This window comes from Amaranthus tricolor, chromosome 4, assembly GCF_026212465.1.
Source record: "Amaranthus tricolor cultivar Red isolate AtriRed21 chromosome 4, ASM2621246v1, whole genome shotgun sequence".
In the NCBI taxonomy this organism is placed as follows: Eukaryota; Viridiplantae; Streptophyta; class Magnoliopsida; order Caryophyllales; family Amaranthaceae; genus Amaranthus; species Amaranthus tricolor.
This window is the reverse complement of record NC_080050.1, coordinates 13,304,768-13,328,203: the sequence shown is the minus strand read 5'-3', so window position 1 is coordinate 13,328,203 and position 23,436 is coordinate 13,304,768. Positions and strand designations below refer to the sequence as shown.

Below are 23,436 nucleotides of genomic sequence, written 5' to 3'. Positions count from 1 at the left end.
TTTAATAATGGAGTAAAAAAAGTTCTTTTTCATATTTTTCCATTACAAGTTCACTATCAACAACTCTCCAAATGATAATATATTAGAATAAATTTTGTGGTTAAATCATATGATTAAAGCAAAACAAACACAAAATTAAATTTATAAAGAGATTTTCCTACTAAAATTAGAAAAATAAAAAAGAATAAGTGTATTATAGAAAAAATTTCCCAAATTAAACTTCAAAAAATTTAATTCCCTCAATAAGCATCTTCATATCCGAGCTTAAAGTCAAGTTTATACGCTTACTAACAATGAACAAAAAAAGAAAAGCCAAAGTTCCTTGTTCGCAGTACTAACAGCGAACAAAAGGAGACAATGTCATACTGCTGCAATGGACAAAAAACATAAACAAAGTTTGTTCGTTGTTAACTTGTTATAACAGTAAACAAACATGTTTTTCATTTTTCTGTCCCTTCTAACTTTGTGACCTTCTCTTTTATTTGCTATTGCTAACAGCAAACAAAGAGTTTTGACTTTTTTTAACCAGTTTCTTTATTCTCTTTTAGTAAGAGCATACATACCCAACCTCAACTTCGGCATGGAAACAAATATTTTAGGAATTAAATTTTCCAAAGCTTATTTTTAAATTTTTTTTAATTATTAGCTTTTTTTTCAATTTTTCCAAAATTAGACCAACAATTTATATCATTAACACTGACAATCAAACGGGACATAAATGTCTGTGTTAGATCCTTGACACTCGAAAATGAACAGACTTCAATTTAGTTTGAACTATCACTTTTGTTCATAAAATAGCCAAATTAGACACCTATTCAACACGTTACACAAACATGAACATGAATATAGATCGAGAAGGACAACTCTTCATTTGGGAAAATAAAATATACACTTCATAATACAGAAAATCTGATGTAGAAACTATCAGAACCAGAACTAGGGCTATCTATCCTCCTTATCTCTTTCTAACCTAAAAGTTCAAGATACATGGAGAAGGCCACATGGCAGATTAATGCAAATTGGGGAATTAACTTAAAAAAAACAAAAATAAATACAAAAATAAGTTTGTGCAAGTTGGGGAATTACCAGACTGCCATCCTTTCTTAAACGCGAAACAGAAAAGGGGGAAGGAAGCCTTTCTTCTTTTACATAAAGATTAGAATAATTAAGAAGCAGATCCAACCTGACATTAGATCTGAATGGAATCACATGCTGTAGCTGGAAGGTCAGATTAAGAAAATACCACCAATGCTGAATCACTGGATCTAATGACTGCTCCCACATTTCTTGAGATCTGCCAATTCAACACATTAATAAAGCCTTTCTTTACATGGAACGTTATGTTAGTTGGACTCGGGTATGTATTCCAGCGTGTAGCTAGCTATCTTGTGAACTGTTTTCGGGATTTCAGCATGAAATGAAGTGTAAAGGATTCGACTTGGGTACTTGAGGTGAAATCAAGTCTCTTTGACAGATTTTTGTATCTTAGGGATAAATATGGGTAATTTGGAACTAATATGGACACATTTTTGGATATATCATGGTCATGATGCAGTTAAAAGAAGTCAGGGCCCCTCGGATTGCCCTTGGAGCCTCTAACGAATTGTTAACATCGCATGACTTCAATTATCCCAAATCATATTATCAATGGTTTGCTCAAAAGGCTCCCGCTCTGTAAGACAAAGCTCTTCTTTTGTAGGTTGATAGCTTGATCCTCTCCATATTACAATTTGTTCCTTTGCCAATGTCACAGGAATACATGGTACCAAGTCCTGATAACAATTCAAGTGAATCGATCCGTAGATAGAAAAACAGCACGTAAAAAAAATACTTGCAGCATCATAATGTAGATGAAACATAATAATGTGTGAAAAGTAGTAAACAAAATCGCATCTCAATTTTTCATGGGAATAACGCTATATATTTGGGAAATAATTAATGTTTAACAAAGGCAAAGTATACTTGTGAGATGGGATAAAATAGCAAATAATTAATGTTCAGCAATGGCAAAGCCATATTTGTGAGTAACATTATCAGCATTATTATGTATTTGAAAGAATTAGACATGAAGCTCATCCATCATTTCATTGGCCTTTTAACGCATATTATTTCAACTCCACAGTGTCAAGTTCAATGATATTACTTCAAGTATATCATAGTGTTGGGAGCTGCAAAATCACTTCAACATAAACATGCATACCCACAAGTAAACCTTGTTGTATGCGAATTGAAAAACGTGCTTAATGCGTCAGTAAATCAGTTTTGAAAAATGTTTTTTACATAGCAAACTTCCGATCCCAACCTTTCAATTCATAAATCTTTTCTTTGAATATGTCTAGTTAAATGTGATGATGGTGAAAGAACAACTTTTATTTGAATATGTCTAGTTAAGTGTGATGATGGTGGAAGAACAACTTTTAATCTCGTAAGATTAGGATTAGGATTTGGTGTACTTGCTTCTTCGTCACCATTAAAATTGTACTTGAAATCTTTAAATATAATGGACTTCTCTTCATCAATTCTCTTTGTTGACAAGTTGATGACGAGAAGTCCAGTTAATATAAAGATTTCAACAATGTAACCGGTGTAGACGACGAAGAAACAAGTACCTCAAATCTTAATTCTAATCCTAAGAGATTAAAAGCTCATCTATCACCATCACAATACAAGTTGTGCTACCAAACATATTCAAAGAAAAGATTTGTAAATTAAATGGTAGGGATTGGAAGTTTGTTAAGTAAAAGAGTTTTCAAAACTAAGTTGCAGACGCACTAAGCACGTTTTTCAATTCCCATATAATAATGTCTACTTGACCTTAAAAGTGTTGTGCGTAAAAATATTTCTGTTAAAGTGATTCTGCAGCTCCCACGCTATAAGAGACTTGAAGTAATATCATTGAACTTGACACAGTGGTGTTCAAATAATATGTATATCTTAAACGGCCATTGGAATGATGTTCTTGCTAAAAATGAACTCATTCAAGAAAAAGATAAGCTTCATGTCTAACTCTTTCAAATCCATAATAATGCAAATGATGATACTCACAAGTATGGCTTTGCCATTGTTAAACATTAATTATTTCCTGTTTTATCCTATCTTAGCATGCACTTCTAAGTTCTAAACCTGTATTATTTACTAATCCAATCCATAGCATCATTTCAAAAAATTTCGTTCGTTTCAGTCGCAAATTAAATAACAACATGGTTTTCCAATTGTAAATAATTGATCCATCAGTTCTGATATCCACAACCATGCTTCCAAGGACAAGAAGGACAAGAGCAAAAGCATTTTTCTTGACTCATAATCACTTATCTCTGAAATTCTCTTCAAAACAAAATCTTATATAATAGTTTGAATCCTTGCACAAATCATGTTGTTAAACAAACAATTAGAGATAAATTATTAGAAGGCATTAATACTATGAAAGTATATAAATCTAGAGGAATACATAAATTAAGCAATCAACTTTTAAATCAAAGCTTTTCCCAAACAATGTGATACATTTACCACAAGCAAATTGCACTGAAATTTGATCCCATTAGAGGGAGATATCATAGCACACAAAATTTCCGGTTTCCATTATTATGTTTCTTCACTTTCCTTTTAAAACATTACTCAACATAAAATAGGTCGCACAAAAAAGATATCCCAGCCAGTCTCACTTAGAAGTCTCTTAGAATGAAAATGAGGAAATATATTCATTGAAAGGAAAAAATGACACCACAAGCACCAAATCACATATATGTTCCCTGACAATATGTTGGACCGCTATAGGCCAGATTACCCTATTTTTCTATAGTGATTGGGAAATCTTCAGCCGCTCAACCATATGTCCAACATTGGAACAATTTCTGATCAAAGGACGTCGAAAAGGAATAAGTTGATTGGATTTCCATCAGAAAAGCAGACAAGGTTTTTTAAAGGCTATTGTGCATATAAGATGCTAATGTATACATGTTTTTCCTCAGATAAGATGTAAACGAGAGATTTGAAACAATTGTTTACAGGTATTGGTATAAAGATCCCAGGAATGGATAACTCAGCGACAAGTTCCTTTAATAGGCAAGCTATTGAAATTAACTAGTTATTCATAACGAGATCAGACTCCAGTCCATCTTCAGGCAGTTTCATAAACAAAGCACCAATCGATGACTCCTAATTGTTGTTTCAAATTATGAAAGTACCATCCTTTGTAGTTTGTACTAATTACATATCATTAGTAAACCACTTCACCATATAGTCTGTCTTGCGTATGACTGTATTCTTAGTTTCCTTATCATACTTGTCTATTAAAATAGGAAGCAACTGTATCATAAGAAATAAGATTACATAATATGTTAGAGAGCAAAGCTAATAAACTATTTTCTAATTCCTCAATTGAGTCAATTACTCGATTCCACATCTACAGATGCATCCTTATCCATTAATTTATTGTTTGTCTTCCTTTCCCCTTGAAATAATTGCAATGAGTGTGATCTTGAGGCAACTTCAAACACAGGTAACCAGAGGGAACCATCTCACAAATAAATAAGTCACGAAATCATGTTATCAATGGATAAAACAAACTACAGTGTAAAGAGTCCTAAATGAGGTTGAAACTTCAAACGAGGTATTAATACCTATGAATAATATCCTCATCACTAATCTAACTGTCAGAAAACTCCTCCTTGGTTTTACACTAATGGTATTGACTGGTTTTAACAATTCCTGTTTGCCTATAGTTTGAACCTCGAAAAACTTTACCCATTTTCTTCTTACCCTTTCCCAAGGAGATTTTCCAAGTTCCAACTAACGTGCAAAATTTTAGTTCACCCTTTGCAATTGGAGCAAATCCAACAATCCTACATCTCTAAGGATCTTGTTCCTTTCTTGCAAAATATGAACTGCACAGTGGATCTTTCAGCATCCTAAGCAATTCTCTCTTTCCTTCAGAGTCAATTAAAAAATACACCTTGAGGAATATTAAATGAAACGCTGTCCTACAGTGGGATTAACATTAAGTGTAGATGTTATTAATTAGGATAGATTGGTTGTAACACTGAAATCTAGCTGAATTTCCACAGATCATCACCTTAGCTGGAAGAAATATACAAAGTTCATCAAACACAATTTGAAAAAGTGACCATGCAAATGGAAATTACCCTAAGCTTGACGGTTATTTTCTTATGATCACTTTTGTCGAGGCCAGTACAGTCTATCCGAACCAGTTCCCCCACAAGAAAAGCATCTCGAACCATGGATACAAGGTTACCATAGTATCCATTTCGACCTGCTTTTTCCATTCCAGGGATTAGAATAGTCAGGGAAATAGCAGAGGCTACAGATTCAACGGAATAAAAATTACCAAGTTTAGTCAATGCAGGAATAGCTAACCCTCTTTTTCTGATTCCCTTCGTCTCTTCAATGCTTAATCCCTCAACTGTAGTTTTGATTAGCTTTGGATACACAGGCTCTTGGGGTTTCCAAAGCATTAATGGAATCATAGGTCGCTTCTTGGGTTTATATTTCCTGCCTCTGTACAGAACAAGAAGACGACCTTGCCTGTGTATGATCTTGCCATATGTCTTATCCTACAACATACCAAAAGAGGTGTTAATAGTTCTAGTATAGCAAGGTGCAAGATTAGACCCGGGAAAATTTGATCCGACCCGAAAATGAACCCGGGACCCGACCCGACAAAACCCGAACCCGACCGACCCGAAAGCGACTTAATCCGAAACATGACCGACCCGATAATTACCCGACCGAAAATGACCCGACCGGAAACCGACCGAAAACCGACCCGTTTTGACAGATTTAATATCAATTTTTAGAGTAATTTCAATGTTAGAATTCATTTCAAATAAAATTTTAGTTTTCAAAGTATCTCAACATATTGAGTATATCACTTGAACCCTAAAACTCATCAATAGATCTCCAAAAACACGTATTTAACGTCTTTTTAGCCATCGTAATTATTTTTCTTTAAAAACAGGACGTTATAATCATCTTAATTGAATACATGTATCTTGTTAAATCAGTCAAATGAGTTTTTAATTCTTCTACATTTCAGTAAGCAAATCAATATAATTTATACGAACGTTTCGCACGTTTGAATGAGCTTTTCAAAAAACGAATGTCGCTACCCTAAATTATAAAACGGCGTATCTTATAAGACGAAATAAGTACTTAGTTAGTTGTATATCTTTCCAACATGAAAATTGTGAAGATAATTTTAACGTCATTTTTATCTAACATTACAATTATAATAAACAAAATAACTTTTATAAAGCGCGTATCTTACAAGTCTTTCAAAATAAGTATTAATTCCCCTATTTTTCTTGCACTTAAATGAACCTGACATACCAACTATTTTTTGAAAATCGTACATGTAATTTCTCTAATGATTTTTTTAGACATTTTAATGATTTTTTTTTATGTTGAATTAGTCGATTGGATATTCTAATGTTTTATGGTAACCCGTTGGGTCAATCCGAACCTACCCGAAACCCAAAGTGATCCGACCTGAAACTGACCCGACCCGAAAATGACCCGACCCGAAAATGACCCGACCGAAATTGATCCGACCCAAAACCCGACCGACCGACCGTTTTCCCAGGTCTATGCAAGATGCAATGGTAAAAACAACTCCACAATGGAGAAGAAAGGAACAAAGGAAGTCAAAAGAAAATTAAAGACTTTTCAGCGTCATTACTGATGGATGGATTTGAAGGCTAAAAATGTTATGAATGGCCTGGGCCTACGATTAGCAAGATAAGTTATCACAACTTAGTTACGTAAAGACAACAAGAAGCAGCTTCGGGAAAAGGATTATTAGTATAGTAATGTTGGTTAAGAAAATATTCCCTAGTTTGTTATGTCAGCAAGTTCTATAAGTATTGAAGGATTGGGGATGTCAGTTAATGAGACATTTAAAATAGTTGAAGACTTCTTATATGCTTAATTAATAAGTTCATGCATTAAGTTTACAATAACTAAAGGTATATGAATAGTTAGTGGTTATGGTTAGGTAAAACACCAAAAGTTGGAACTCTTTAATAGTTACAATTATTAGTTGACATATTTCCAACCCTTGTATAAAGGAATCTTGTATTCACCACTTTGAACAACAACAAACACAGTCATTATATTACTTTTATCTTCTTTTCTTACAAACTCACTCTAATATCTACTTTCCTCCAACAATTGGTATCAAGATCTATAAGTCCTAGGCATCAACTCCGCATATATCCACAAAAAACACCGAGTACATGGTTCTTCGACCATAACATGATTCCCATGTTCAATGAAAAAAAATTATGATTTTTGGTGTTTCAAAATGAAGAGTAGTTTAAGAGCCAGAGATTAATGGAAAATAGTAGAAACGGTCTGAAGGCTAAAACCGCAGTTTCTCGGATTAATGATAGAACAATGTCCAAATAGGCAACTCCATCAAAGCCCAACATGCTTTGCAGATCCTTTAGAAAGTCGAAATAAATACTATTTTTCAAAGAATAGTTACTGCAAGTTCATTTTAAGAAGCTTGGTATACTTAGAAGAAAGAGTTAAAAGGAAGTGGGAAGATCAAGACCATCAAACTTCAAGACTAGAGATAAGATGCATGAAATTTGGGGTTTAAGAGGATTGAGGCATGGTGAAGTGTTTGAGAGGATGAAGTTTACTAACAATGACGAAGTGTTGTTTGGAGAAGATAAATTTTGCTTTCCAACCCTTAGTAAGGGCAAAATAGTTTATTATATAAAGTTATCTACCGCACTTAACAGTTAAATACCAAATTTTAGGCACAAAAGGCTATGTCTACTAATAATCTAGTTGCTACCATGTAGAAAAAAGTTAAAAAGTTGCCATCAACTCACATTTCTTCAAAACACATTGCTACCATGTGGAATTTCCCTTATAATAAATATCCTCTCTCTAACCATGGAAGTCATTAACATTATTTTCAATCCTCATGATAAATATCAAGTTGATTAGTTAATTTGTATACAAGTTAATTACCAATGACAAGAAATCAATACCAGTTTTGATGAACAAATGATTGGTCTACTTTTAGTTAGTTCAACATTGGATTCTAAGGACTCATTCAAGTCCAACTAAATGAAAACTTTGCCTTCTTGTTGAGAAACATTATTCTGTTGATTTCTCTACTCCATAGAAAAATCGACTTCAAATTAAGTTGGAACATTTTCGAGCATATATTCGACGCAATTCTAAGCTACAACAACTATTTAGCTCATCCCAATTTAGTGAGGTATTGGTAGACACTAGACACTAGGAAAGCTAATGCATATCCTCTTGTAGATAGATTAGCATTTCTCTTGAAGATATCACGCCTTGCATAACCAAATATATCAGTATTATAATAATGAGCGTTATAAAAATAGTTTGGAACGTATAATACTTCAAACTTCCCAACCAATCGTACATACTAATAAAAATGCTAGAAAATGACAAATGTCATTCTTAGAGAGCCTTAACAAATGGAATTATATTAGTGAATAATAGTTAAATATTAACTTAATTTAAAATCAGATTGTTTTAAGGTTGGAGCTAAATTAGGTAAAGTATTTATAATTTATTTATTATAGCAATTTTATATATCCATCATAGAATTTAATATATTTAATTGAATGAAAAGTGATGTATATAATTAATAATTTTTAAAAAAATAAGTATTTAATTTTTACTTTAAAGAAATCATGTATTCAATAAATTTAATCAAGATAACATAAAATTGCATTATTCTTTGAAGTTATATATTTATATATTTCATACTCATAAATCCATGCATTTCACGAATTTGTATACTAGTTTATAATAATCATCCTCTTTCTAACCATGAAAGTCATAAACGCTCTTTTCAATCGTATTGATAAATGTCCATTTGATTTGTTTAGTGCTGCATTTAATTCCCAATTACAAGAAATCAATACTAGTCTTGATGAACAATGATTGATCTACTTTAGCTTAGTTCAACATTGGACACTAAGGATTCATTCAAGTCCTTTAAAATGAAAAGATTTTCCTTCTTGTTGAGAAACATTATTCTGATGATTTCTCTACTCAAGAGAAATATCGACTTCTTTTTGAGTTGGAACATTTTCAAGTAGATATTGACACACTCTTAAGCTACAACTATTTAGCTTATCCCAACTTAGTGAGGTATTGGTAGACACTAGGAAAGCTAATGCATATCCCCTCGTTGATAGATTGGTTCATCTTGTGTTGATTCCTATGTGAGTGCATGTTCAGCAATAAACATTGTAAACACTATCATTAGAAGCATAAAGGAGGACGATTTTCTGAATGATATTTTAGTACATAATGACGTGTACATTGGAAAGGTGGTTGTGGAAAATTACAATTTAGACACTTTAAATAATAGTTTTGCAAGATTGAAAATACCTAGGGTGCAATTCAAATATATTCGGTATGTATATATTGAATGACAATGATAGGATCAACTAGTATTAAACTTATCAAATAAATTTTATTTGTAGCAATTTTATTTTATATATTTCCGACCCCTAAGATTTTATTTCCTGGCCCTAATTGTATTCACCATTTCATACAACAACAAACACAATCATTCTATTAATTTAATCTTCTTCTCTTACAAACCCTCCCTAATCTCTACTTTCCTCTAATTGCTAAAAATAAAGGCATCATAAAAATTACTTTACATAGTATTAAGCTTTGATGCTTGAAGTATGCTTAAAACACTTTAGTTGGGCATTTTGGTCATTATATTGATACAACCTCTTGTTATTTTTCATTAACATAGGACTCAACTAGCGACTCCTCGATCTATAACAAAAGGCCAAGACTACTGGGAGAGTCTAATTCATGGAAGCATCACCACTCTTTAGAAAACTATCTTAAGTTTATATTTTGAGTCTCTTTCTCTCTTCTCAATAAACAATGGTAATTCGGGACAGACCCAAGATTTTAGAAATGGGGTTGCAAAATATTTTTAAATATGTATTTTAAAATTAAAGCACGATAAAAATTAAAATTTAATTTTTGCATTACATTGATAGATCATGAGATAGAATGATGCATATACAAAACGCAAAAAAAAAAAAAAAAAAAGTAAAACTCCCCTAACTCGTTAGCCGTTATCGTATATGAAAATAAAGAACGCATCTAGATTCTAACAAAATTGAGCACTTAATTGTTTTGTCGACTAACTCACAAAAGCTCAATTTTTAGGTTTTTTCTAGGTTTTTTTTTACTGAAATAAACTTATTATGTTTTTATTTTATATTCACTCTAAGTCACACTAATTGTCTCATTTAGTTTTTTACACTTTATCCAATGCACTAATTTAATGTTACACATCTCTAATTGTGCATAACTGAAAATTATAAAAAAAAAACTGATTTTAATAAAATTTACATTTAGACGAATCAAAAGGGACAATTTATCTGAATTAGCCTGGACGGAGTATAATATCATATTATCATGTATTGTTTTGAAAAATCTTCACGATGCATGCATTTAAGGTGTATGCACTAGAGTCAATACATTGTATAAACTATTGTTCGCTTACTTTGATAAGTAAAACGTACTTATCACAGAATTTTTTAAATTTTTGATGGGGTTGCTTTGGCAACCCCAGGCATCCACATAGATTTGCCCCTAAAGGTGATTCAAGGAGTAAGGAAGAAGTAAAAGGAATCTCAAAATCCATGAGTTTTACATCTTGTATAGTAGTTATGTTAAAGTAGAAGGAGTCAAATTCATCACCTAACCCCATGGCTCATTTTGGTGGTGTTGTTTGTTCACAACTTCCATGTTCCAAGTTTAACCAAGGTTGTATGTTCAAAACACGAAAATTGTTAAAATTCCTCTAGTGAGTATCTTGCACAAAACGTTTGGTCAAAACCGTAAATCAAACTCGATCAAACCGCAAATTGTAATCAAACTCGACCAATTAACATTTATCTAAACAAAAGTTCATTCCCAATTTGTGAAATTGTATTCTTTGTGTGATGGTGATTGAATAGAGAATTTGCATGACATTTGTGATATTCCCAAACATTTTGGAACAGACAAGTATATAATTAAAATCATAATAAGTGCTTTGAAAAGCTTAAAATCAAAAAATCGCACCAGCCAAACCCTTTTAAAACGTCGTTTGGTCACCGAAATTATTTCCAGTCTAGTAATTGTAAATGTCAAACCAGACCATATTGTACCGTATTCATTCCTACTTGTTAGCTTCATCGTATGGCATAAGCATCCATATAACCATTTTTTATTAGTCATATAAACTCTTAATTACTGTGTTTGGAATCTCAAACTAGAAAACTTATAGCTCCCAACCCAATTATGTCCAATGTCTAACAAAACAATCATAATCATAAATACTAATAAAAGAACTGGAAAATAATACATGGCGATTTCTTAGAGTTTTTCCAAATATAGAAATATTAATTTAATAGGATTATTATTGATTGTGTGCATGTCAATAATTTATTTTCATAAATGAATTTAAAGTTAAATTAAGTAAGTATTTAAAAAATATTTTACATTAATTTTTCATATCTAAATAAGAATCTTAAAGAGATTAATTGTTTTTAAAAAAATATTTAAGAAATTATTTTTGAAAATATATTGATTTAAATAATCATCATAATCATGAATATATTAATAAAAAGAGCTGGAAAATAGCAAATGACAACTTTTTAGAGCCTTGCCAAATGTATTTATTTCATAAAGTTATAATTCATAGCGTGAAAATTTATTTTCCTAAAAAATTTAAAATTAAGTACGATAAGTATTTAAAAGATTTCATTATATTAATTCTTTATACCAAAATAAGAATTTTTAAGAGATTAATTATTAAAAAAAAATTTAGGCGTAAGTAACAAATTTTTTAAAAAAAATATATTTATTTAAATTATTAAATGTTGTTTGAATTAAGTTAAAATTAAAACAAATAAATTAGTTTGAATCGACTCAAAATAAACTCAATTCATTCATGAATAGTTAGTTTATTTTATTTAATTGAATTTTGGAGGACCATCAAAAATATTTTTTAGTAAAATTTAAGAGCTAAATTAGATTAAATATTTTAGCAAGTAAATTATATTGTTATCTAAAGTAATTATTTAACTAAAAATATAGTATTTACTTACTTTTCCTAAACAAAAGAGTATTTTTATTCTTGCAATATTCTTTGAAAATTTTATTTATATATGTCTATACTAAACTCACGGGCTTCTAAACTATTATCCAATATTAACCAACCCTCCCATATCACCAGATTTGGTTCACCAATGAGGTTCTCAAATCTCAATACATTGTGTTTCACAATCACCCATCAGACCATTTCAAAAGCACACACACCTTCACAATAAAGCAAAAAAAACCAATATATATTATGGTGATATATCACACAGACACGTACCTCAATTTGGGAGCAGACATTATTCATGTCAATAGTTGGAATACCCATACATTTAATCCTGATTGCCTCATCATGCTTCCAATGGTTGTGAATATCATTCAACATATTATGAGTTAAACCATCTCTCCCTGGAAAAATTACACCATCAATTGTGATGCTCTACTTTGCCCATTCTCTCTTATGGGATCGAAAACTATGTCAAAGCATTGGTTTAATGTATAATGATAAGTTGTTCCAGTGTACTAAATGTCAGATTAGAGAATGTCTTGAAACATCCTCCACAAATGGAATCAAAGGAAAAACAAAGCTTCTAGAAACCTCACAAGAAAGAAAAGAAGATTAATTCAGATTGTTGACAACATCTAGCTCTATAAAATAGTAAAATATAGACTATCTTGTTTCAGTTGGAGCAAGTGTGAAATTTTGTCATGCAACGTCCTGGGATCGAATCTCACCTAGCCTTCCCCTTCCCTCAATCTACCGGTAATCCACAAAAAAAAGTAGTACAATATGCAAACTCAACATAAAAAATGAGATAACATTGTAACCAGATTCAATTGTTGATAAGATATAATCAAAAGCATAGCAACATTTAGCTTTATGATCATACCTTTTTTTATTACAGGCTAGGCTAAGGGAAGGGGAGGGCAAGGTGAGAATCGAACCCATGACCTTACCTAAGGAAAGTGATAATTTGCTCCAACTAAGACAAGACCCGATTCTCACCCTATGATCATTATAACAGTATATATTCAGCTCAACCCAAAAGCCCAAATGATTAAGACAAGGAAGTAGGAACACAATGGCTTATTGAATGATAACTATATATATAAAAAATTTCAGTTTATCAATCATCACACAAATCAATTGAAGCAGAAGTGCAGAATTCAGTTTCAGCAATTCATAAACTTAAATCAGTATTATAAAATACTAGAATCAAGCCACCATCCAAAATTAAGTCAATCCACTAAAATAACTAAAACAACCTTCATTCTCACATAAGCCCAAACAAGAAAAAATGGGTGCAGTCTAAGGCCCCAAAAAACATCATATTTCAGCTATGCATTTTATCGAATACCTTAAATGCAAGCAAGAAATTACCCAGATTAATTTGTCTCTTAGTTTTCGACCTTTGACAATTATCCACTAAAATCTTCCTTTCAGCATCCGTTAATGGTGCTCCTTGAAGTTTCTCTCTAATAATTCTTCTTCTTTCCGCCAATTTCGTATCATCGTCAACTTCACCATCAACGGTCTTCACTTTCAGGCTTTTAACCGGAGCACAAACACCAGTCCATTCCCGGGAAAGACGACCCGGCCCAAAAGGGGAATATTTGGGTCCTCGTAGCCCAATCGGTCTCACTGATGGGTTACTCTCTGTATAACTGTGCCGGAAGTCGAAGGGCAATTTTGATTGCAAAGGTTTGTCGACGGCTTCTAGTGATGAAGGGGGTCGGTAAAGGGGCTTTTTACGGATTTTGTTAGCGGAATGGCTATTCGGTGAGTATTGAGGGTTAGGATTAGGGTTTTGAGGTTGAAGAGATTTTGGGGGAGTGAATGTGTACTTTGAGTGGAGCTTTGATGAAGTGGAAAAATGGTGATGAAGAGAATAGAGCGTAAAAGTCCGATAATGGAGGTTTTGGCGGTGAATGAGAGAGACTATCATAGTTGGTTATGGACATGGTACTCCAAACTAGGAGGAACTGAAAGATGGAAGCGAAGCATTAAATTGGGCTGGCATGTCTAATTCCAACATCAGCAACTCTTGGGAAAATTTTCAACCGGAAAGAATAACTGAATAAGCAAATACCATATAAAATTCTCAAAATAACCGATTTTTGCTAGAGCATAGGTTTAATGTGGTTCGACAGTGAATAAAGATCCCCATTATTTTTTACCAAGTTTTTTTGTTTGCTGTCAGTAATAATGAATAATTATAAGACTAATTACTTGCTTGATTTAATTGTAATTGCTATTTTCTTGGGCCATATTAATTTTGCGAGACTTATTTTTAAGCTTTTAATAATTAAAATAATAGGAAAGTTAATTTTAGGCTTTAATCCATGATTATCAACTTTCCCAAATTTTTAGGAAATAAAATAGGAAGGTTAATATTAGATTTTTAATTAAATAATTATTAAAAGCTATATAAACATATAATTAACTTCTCTATTTTATTTCTTAAAAATTTGGAAAATTGGATAACCATGGAATTAAGGGCTTAAAATTAACTTTCCTATTATTTAAAAGCTACGGGTTATTTTTAATAATTAAAAGCCTAAAAATAAGCCTTGTAAAATTGACATGGTTCAAGAAAATAGCAATTAAAATTGAAACAGACAAATAATTAGTCTCGTAATCGTTCGCTGTTAATAACAGCGAACAAAGAAGCTTGGTCAAAAATGGTCAAAATCTTTGTTCATTGTTATTAACAGCGAACAAAGATCTTGACTTTTTTGACTAAGCTTCTTTGTTCGCTGTTAGTAACAACAAACAACCCTAAACCTGTGTTCAAGTCAAAAAGTGCTTATTTTGGGAATTATATTTGAAAGTTTTCCCAGAATATTGCTAAAAAATAAAATAATTCCCACTTTGCATTATGTGGGAAAGTATTTCCCAAAATACCGTCCACGTGGAAATTTGTTTTTTTTTAATTTTTCAGACAAAACCACCACTTGAGATGGCGATTTGCCTTAAGCACTAAACCGCCACATGAAGTGGCAGTTTGGTCAAGGCAAATCGCCATCTCATGTGGCGGTTTGGTCCTCGGTAAACCGCCACTTCATGTGGCGGTTTGCTTGTACTTGGAATTTTTTTTTCATTTCCCCTAAATATTGAACGCAACCTGCATTAAACTAGCTCAATACCATCTGTTCCATAATAATTAATTACGAACCAGCTTGATTAGAAAAAATTAATTATGAAAATAATGCAAAGATATATTACAATCATGGAAAGTCATACAAGAAGTTCAAATTATATAAGAATGTACAAAGTTTGTTGAACTACAACCCCCGGCCCCTTTTGTAACACCCCGGCCCAACGAACCACCAGTGACTACTCATGAAGACTATAGACTAGCCCCACAAACCAACACAAGTCTTTCCAGTGCACTTTAGCCTCACTCGTGCGCACCCAGGAAAACTTCCCAGGAGGTCACCCATCCTAAGATTGCTCCACACCAAGCACGCTTAACTGTGGAGTTCTTAGCAAATGAGTTCCATGAAAAGAAGATGCACCTTGTTGATATGAGTAGTCTATCAATTCTTTTTCAAGCTAAATCTGGGGTATTACACCTTTTGTTTTGCGCATCGGTGGATGATGATGGTATGAACTCGTCAACCTCCGGAATGACATTAAGAGCAGGAGCTTGTCGTTGACTAGCACGCTGATATGTGATGATCCTTTGCGGAGGCGATGGATGTGGAGGAGGAGTGGTGATGGAAGCTGGAGGAACGAATGGAGACATAATACCGGATGTCGATGGCGATCTAGAAGACCGACCTCGAGTAGATGAACGCCGGCGACCTCTTATGGACCGAGAACTAGATCCTCCAGAAGAGTTACCTCGGTGGGCTGAACTCCGTGGAGGAGTGTGGAATGTGTCATCTACCTCGCCAATGACGGGTGGAGTCGGTATGAGGTACTCATAACCCGCCTGACTCAATGCGTCGGTCAACGACGTGTTAATGGAGCCTAGGTTCTGAGATAATAGCCGATACCCCACATCAACTGGCGATGTATGAGCACCGATCGGATGCGCTCAGCCTGTTTGTTATCATTATATTGTTAAAATAGTCACTTAAAACTATTACTATATGTTATGAGTGTTGAAAGAAAACGTACCAGTAACGTAGATGTCGGATGGTAATGTGATCCTGGCTGCGCAAATGTGGTGTTCGTTAGGCGTAATATGGAGATACGCCTGTACCAACTCATGTACATAGCAGAGCTATGACCTGTGAAGTTATCTCCTCGAACCAATCTAGATGCTCGGTCATTCCACGCATCTACATGCGATCTATGTCGTACGAGGTAGTTCTTGTCCCCAGTCCTCCGATCGATCGCATGTAGTTGAGGTTGGGTGTCACAGGCTTGCGGAATGACCTGCTCCAAACCGAATTGACGCATGACACGATCCGGGAGATGTAGCTCGACGATGTCAAAGCAAATAAGTGGACAACGCGATCTCCAAATCTCATGAACCGATGTACATATGTGCGACAGAGCGTCCATCTTAGCCGCTGTGTAAGGCTGCCATGTCATCTGTAATAGAAATGAATATGCTCAGTAATATATACAATTTATTCATAACTAATACAAATAGTAAATGTTAATAACCTGCTCGTCCCGTTGTCGATCAAGTGCGTCTCATTAATAGACGAGAGTATGTGGGGAGTGGGATCTCGAAAGATATACGCGAAGCCAGCTGCAAACAAATAAACATTGTTTAACATTTTCGTGTATCATAAAATAGTGAAATTATGAATTTGATTAGTGAATTGAGTGTTGCTACCTTACTGCTAAAGAATCCATCCCGCGCCGATGTTGTGACCCTAACACCGGTTCAAAATCATCCGCGTCATCTTCCTGATCATGTTGCCCATCGGGTCGAATCGTCCGAATAATGGGCCTCCCTATATGAATGAATCATCCCGTCTGAAACATACATTGACTTGTAATTACTTATTCTAATATCTCTAATGCAAATACAACAAATAACAACTCAAAAATTAGGAAAAAATTTATGTAATATAGTTGTTCGCAGTTAGTAACTGCGAATAGGTCAAACAAAGTCAAATAGCTGTTCGTATTTTGTCTTTTTTAACCTGTTCGCAGTTAGTAACTGCGAACAACCCCAAACCACAGATTTGAGATTTTCACGCTTATTTTTGGAATAAAGTTGAAAGTTGTACTAATTGATTCATTTTTTTGATATTTTGTCTTATTGTTTTCAAATTTTCTCCAATACTAACATCTTAGTTTAGGTAATTTAACCCAAATAGGAATCTTAGTATACTAGATTTCTCATATGAAATGGATGAAGTCCAAGGCTCGACAATGAATGGCTTCTTATCAAAAAAAATTCCATTCATGTCACAAGCTTTCTATTGATGTTCTTTAAGTAAAAATCGAACTAAGAGCACTCCCCTATTAACCATACCTACCTTATCAATTTCCAAATCTTTCCAAATCCTCCTCACAAAACCAACTGTCACATAAATGGTGGGATTAGCACCAGTAACATAACATACCACAGAATTCTCCCAATATTTAACTTCCTCTTTCACATCATTCTTGCTAATTTTGCCAATAACACGGGGAGAAGAAGACGAAACAGTACCTGAAATCAGATTAGGAACCAATGAAACAGTAGGAGTTATGGAACCTAGGACAGTAGCAGAAGACCCACCCGATGTTGTGACAGCAGCAGCCATCGAAGCCACCTGCTTCAATGAAACAGTAGCGCCTAGGGCAGAAGAAGACCCACTGACTCCACCTGAAAGCGCAGCAACCACCGATTCCCCCTGTTTCAATGGAACAGTAACTCCACCACTACTAGGCGTACCAGAACCGGAACCACTACCCTTCAAGATTGACACTCAACTCAAGCCCACAGGACTATCACTATCCTGCAAAGGAGAATTTTGAGGCAGTACAACCTGGGATGATTGCAAACCAGAGACTTTAAATCGAGCCGGAAAAGATGAACAATCACCACCACCGTCACCCTCCCGCGAAGAGACGTTGACCTTCGCTGGTCTACCCCTCCTACACATGGATGGAAGAGGGCAATCGCCTCTTGCAAAGAGAAAACCAAGAGAGAGAGTAGAGGAAGAAAGCTTATTATTATTTATTATTAATTAATTAATTAAGTTATTAATTATTTAACATTAATATTATTTAATTAATAATGATATTTTTAGAATAATTATTTATTTATATATTGCAATTTTATTAATTAAGTAATTAATTAATAGACCATGTTCATGTAGTAGTTAATTAAAACTTCAATTAATTATTATTATTATTATTATATAATAATAACAATAAGTATGATCTGATCTGATCTGATCCTTCTGATCTGGTCTGATTTGATCTGATTTCAATAAAAAAAAAGTAATATGTTCAAAAAAGAAGTTGAAGAGAACATGCTCTTAATGTATATTAATCCCTAAGAAATATTACCAAGTATTACAAATAGTAGTGAGACAATGTGTATTAAAAATACAAAGGTTCAAAGGAGTCAAAGGAAAAAACAAAAGATAAAACAGGAAAACCGAGTCAGCAGGAAAAGCTGACTCGGCTTACCTGATGGTGGAACCACAACCGACTTGGCTTTTGGTTCTGTCAGGATTCTTGTGTCTTTTCTTCTTTTTTTGATCAATGAGTATTGGATTATATTCTTGTTCAACTTTAATTCTGAAGTAACAAGTGTGTTAATAAGTTGAAACAATGCTCATAATACCACAATAAACATGGTATTGATGTATTATCATTATGTATGATCATCAATGGTGATTAATTGTTCAATGACTCTTTGGTGTACTAAGACTAGTATAAATAAGGGTCTTGCAGAAGGATGTAACACACTCCTTTTTCTGAATTCTTTCATATATTGCTTTCTCTCTTTCTCATGCTTTTCAAAAAAATTGTACTACCATGTCCTCTTTTATTTGCATCAAAGAGAAATTGAGTTATTTTTATAAAAGTGGTGATAAATGAAGAGAGAGAATAGATTGTGTGGATGAAATCAAAAGAGAGTTAAAATATATGGATGAGATTAAAAGAGAGTGGTTCCAAAAATAAAAATAATGAAAATTAAATGGGATGGACCAAAATGGAAAAAATTTCAATGAGACGGAGGCAGTAAACTTTTTGTTAATCTTTCAAGTTTATAATTCATTCACATCCATTGTTGTTAGTTATATATCCTACGTACTAAGGGTATATTGATTTGTTTGTATCTCTTTGTGAATCTCCAACTACAATTGTTGTCTAGGGCTCAAAGTTCCCGGGGGCACCAATAAATGGACAAAATTTTAAGAGAATTTTACGGTAGTTTCGACATATTCGTTAGTAAAATGAACAAGTAAATTTTTTTATTTGGGAAATTATCAATGGTACCCCTGAGTTTTGGCACTTTATCAATGGTACCCCTAAGTCTTTTTTATTATCAATGGTACCCTCGCACTATTGAGCGTTTTACAACCGTAACCTTTTTAAACTTTTTTCGTCCAAATTTGTCTAAAACTGTTAAGTTTTTTTCTTTTACTTTTATTTTTCAATTCAAAACATAAAAGAAAGTCAACAGTTTTGAACGATTTCAGACGGAAAAAGTTAAAAAAGGTTACGGTTGTAAAACGCTCAATAATACGAGGGTACCATTGATAATAAAAAACTTGGGGTTACCATCGATAAAATGTCAAAACACAGGGGTACCATTGATAATTGTTCATTTTTTATTCTAGTAAAATGACATGTAGAAGCACAATAATCTCAAGCTAAAGCCAAAATAATATTAAATCGATCAATTAACGTCATTCTCATCTTAAATGGTGGCAGCCGAAAAGATTAATGAATTTTAATTTACGTCATCCTCACATAATGAAAACAAAATCTAACTAACACATTCTTTACTTAAATGTTATGCGAAAAAAATTTCTTGTTCTTTCCTTATTATTTTGAATATTTCTAACAAGAACATTAACAAACACATTCAAAAATAAAATCAAAAATATTCAAAAAGATGACCCTTTAAAAAATTCAAAGACATTTTAATAAACATTTACATCACACTTTTTGAGGAGAATATAAATGAGTTGGAGAATAAAATAATGAATAAGTTGATGATATAAATAAGTGGTTAAGATAGGGATATAGTATGTAGAAATTTAAAGATGAGATTAAAAAAATACGAGTGAGACAATTACCCAAGAAAAAAAGGTGCAAAATCAATGAGATAAATAAGAGGGACAAAGAAAACAACAAACTATATCTCATGGGTTATTTTGTGAGAATATAATGGGTTTTATGTGAGATAACGCTACTATTTATCTCTTTCTTTAATAGTCATTTCTTGAAAATCCTGCGAACCAAAACCAGATTAAAACTTGTTTTATTTTAGAATTTTCATGGGGGCATGTGCCACAGGAGGCCTCCATGTGAATCTGCTTATGTTTCCAAGTTCAAAACTAAAGTACCTTTGTAAGGAAAATATCACAAAAGAAAAATGAGCACACGCCCACAAAATGTTTAAAGTTTCTGGGTAACGGTCTTAGTAACAAAAGCGTCTTCAAGTTCTTTAGTGTAATTTTGTAAGTTTATTGTTTTAGCCATCATTATTGGGGATATACAAATTCCTCCTAATTGTAATGTGTATTTCGTATTATTATTTGTAATAGTAGCGAGTTTTGTGTGATTTAAAGTATTTTTCTTGTATTATGATTTTTTAAGAATTATCAATTAATAATTTTTATTTTTGTTTTTTTTTATTTTCTTTCCTCCTGGTTTTCATGTTTAGTTAAACTAATAATTATTTTTTCCTTTTTTTTTTGTATTTTTAGATTTAGATTAATAATTATAGAAAACCACTAAATCACTTTTCGTGACATAAGATCTAGTGACATTTCTCATAAGTGTCAATATAGACTATCACTATAGATTATAGTAGCAACTAGTGTTGAAACTCGTGCAATGCACGAAGCGCTTAATGTTTATGTATGTAAAAGTATGATTTTCAAATAATGGTGCAAGTATATATATTATCGTTATCAAATTCAACTTTTAACATTAAAATGTAATATTTGATACAATAATATTTGAATAAAATATAAAAATTGCTAAAATTAAATATCATATTTATTATTGCTAATTTATGTTCAATTATATAGATTTCATAAAACATTACATTCTATTTTTATCAGCTATTTGGTAACAGAGTTGCCAAATTCAAAATATAATGCCATGTTAATTGAATTAGCCTGTTAAAAAATCACATTTGGCAAAACTCTTAAAAGTTGTCATTTGTCATTTCATAGTTGTTTTAGTATATACTAGTGTAGAAACCAGTGCATGCACATTTTTTTAGCATAGACGTATATAAACATAGGAAATTAAAAAAAAAAAAAAGCAAGTACACATTATCGTTCACTAGTGGAAAAAAACGTATTTGTTGCGGTTTTATATATACGCAGCAATAAGTAGGAAAAAGAATTGGAAAAAAGAAAACAATTAATTGCTACGGTTTTATAGAGTGACCGCAGCAAATACTCCATAGCAACATTAATTGCTGCGGTTTTTCTAGGGACCGCAGCAAATAACCCTTACACAATTGCTTAATTGCTGCGGTTATCATGGGGGCCCGCAGCAAATACCGTTACAGCATATGATATATACACATGAGGAGCATTAATTGCTACGGTTGAGGCTATGGACCGCAACAAGTAACCGTTGGAAAATATAAAATTTACACAGCAGTATATATAAACCCGCCATTTCTTTTTTCACAAAACTCTTCTACAACGTACACTATACACTTTTCTTCGTTCTCTCAAGCCCATTGAAAAAACGCTTCATCTTCATCTTCCTCTTCATCTGCTTCGTTGCTCTTCTTCATCTTCACAAACGTAACAACCTTCTTCTTCAAAGTTCTTCATCTTCATCTGCAAACTCGAAAAACGCTGAGTGTTAACAGTTTCTTCAAAGTTCTTCATCTTCTTGGTTCATAAACCCACAAAATTTACTAATTGGGTCTTGTTCATCTTCAAAACCCACGACATTAAGGTGTTTTTTCTCCTTTTAATTTGTTAAGCATTTAAGTTTTGCAAGATATTCATGAAAAAACTCGAAAATTATGGCAACCGTTTGGGTCTTGCTTTTGCTTGTATGCTAGTATCGCAAATCTGAATTTGTACTGTGTTCGTTTATGCAAACATTTAGTTACTTGGAGTTCATTGATGTATGAGTATATCGGTATATGTTATTTTGATGTGGTTTCTCTTCTAAAGTGCTCATGTTCAATCATTTCGAGGGCATATTAATTCAATGGCCTGTTTTGTTGTTGGTATTTTATGTTGGTAATGGGGATGATATGTGGTTTCAATTTCATGAAATGTACAATGTTATCCCCTTGGTGATGAAACTTTGGTCACAAAAAATTATTTTGTTTACAATTTTCCATCACTATCTAATACCACATCTCAAAATGACTTGGTTTTGTTTAGTTTAGTATTCTTGGATGTGGCAGTAGTCTTTTTGAATATTGATAATAGGAAAAATATTGGTTTAGTTTAATTTAATAGTTTATGAATTAATTGGCAGTAGTCTTTTTGTTTAGTTTAATAGTTTATGCTTGTTAATTTGATGGCCAAGGAGGAATTAAATGGTGAATGTATTGAATACTTATTGTTTCTTGAATGGATTAGGAGAGTCTCACGAAAATCATTTTTTATTTAAGTGAATAGTTTGACAACAAGGAAGAGATTATTGGACTTGGTATGTATATGAAGAATGTATATTTAGGGTTAAATAGATTTGGTATAATAAGAGTATATTTTTTTAGGGTTAAATATGTTTGTTAGAAATAAGTATATATGTTTAAAAGTTGTGTATTAATTTTGTTTTGAATCAATTAATCACACTAACTAGGATGACAAAAGATCGTTCTTGGATGTATGGAAGCATTGAATTGTCGAAATTTATTGATGGCGTATTAAAATTTTGTAGTATTGCGGTTGAACATCAAGTTAGGACGGGGGGAGTTGGGTTTTATTGCCCATGTGTTAGTTGTGGCAATGTATCAAAGGTAGATAGTGTTGATATCCTTAGGGAGCACATACTTCGACGTGGGTTTAGGCCTCAATATCATGTTTAGGTTTGGCATGGTGAGGAGGGAGTTTACAAAGAGAAAAGTGTTGTTGAGGATGTCAATGAGGATGTAGTAGATCATGTTGATGGGTATGAGACAGATAAAGAGAATGTCGATGAGGATGTGGATCGTGTTGATGAGATGATGGAGG

General features: G+C 32.9%; 2 protein-coding genes across 5 annotated transcripts; both read right to left on the bottom strand.

Moving 5' to 3' along the window:
* Positions 1 to 848: 848 nt before the first annotated feature.
* LOC130809843 (CRS2-associated factor 1, mitochondrial) lies at positions 849 to 14,218 on the bottom strand. Of its 2 annotated transcripts, XM_057675676.1 has the most exons (5): positions 13,517 to 14,218; positions 12,416 to 12,543; positions 5,345 to 5,570; positions 5,142 to 5,269; positions 849 to 1,772 (listed from the first exon to the last, which is right to left on the bottom strand). In XM_057675676.1, the coding sequence occupies exons 1-5, from the start codon at positions 14,079 to 14,081 to the stop codon at positions 1,623 to 1,625; spliced, it is 1,197 nt and encodes a 398-aa protein (XP_057531659.1). In that variant the 5' UTR covers positions 14,082 to 14,218; the 3' UTR covers positions 849 to 1,622. The 2 variants fall into 2 exon arrangements, with proteins under 2 accessions (XP_057531659.1, XP_057531660.1); XM_057675677.1 differs by lacking the exon at positions 5,142 to 5,269 and having other exon boundaries at positions 13,517 to 14,217.
* A 1,118-nt stretch (positions 14,219 to 15,336) lies between these two features.
* LOC130809842 (serine/threonine-protein phosphatase 7 long form homolog) lies at positions 15,337 to 17,970 on the bottom strand. 3 transcript variants are annotated; one of them, XM_057675675.1, is made up of 5 exons: positions 17,829 to 17,970; positions 16,932 to 17,074; positions 16,757 to 16,844; positions 16,262 to 16,681; positions 15,337 to 16,183 (listed from the first exon to the last, which is right to left on the bottom strand). In XM_057675675.1, the coding sequence occupies exons 4-5, from the start codon at positions 16,679 to 16,681 to the stop codon at positions 16,112 to 16,114; spliced, it is 492 nt and encodes a 163-aa protein (XP_057531658.1). In that variant the 5' UTR covers positions 16,757 to 16,844; positions 16,932 to 17,074; positions 17,829 to 17,970; the 3' UTR covers positions 15,337 to 16,111. The 3 variants fall into 3 exon arrangements, with proteins under 3 accessions (XP_057531658.1, XP_057531657.1, XP_057531656.1); XM_057675674.1 differs by having other exon boundaries at positions 17,760 to 17,900; XM_057675673.1 differs by lacking the exon at positions 17,829 to 17,970 and adding an exon at positions 17,584 to 17,717.
* Between the last annotated feature and the right edge of the window lie 5,466 nt (positions 17,971 to 23,436).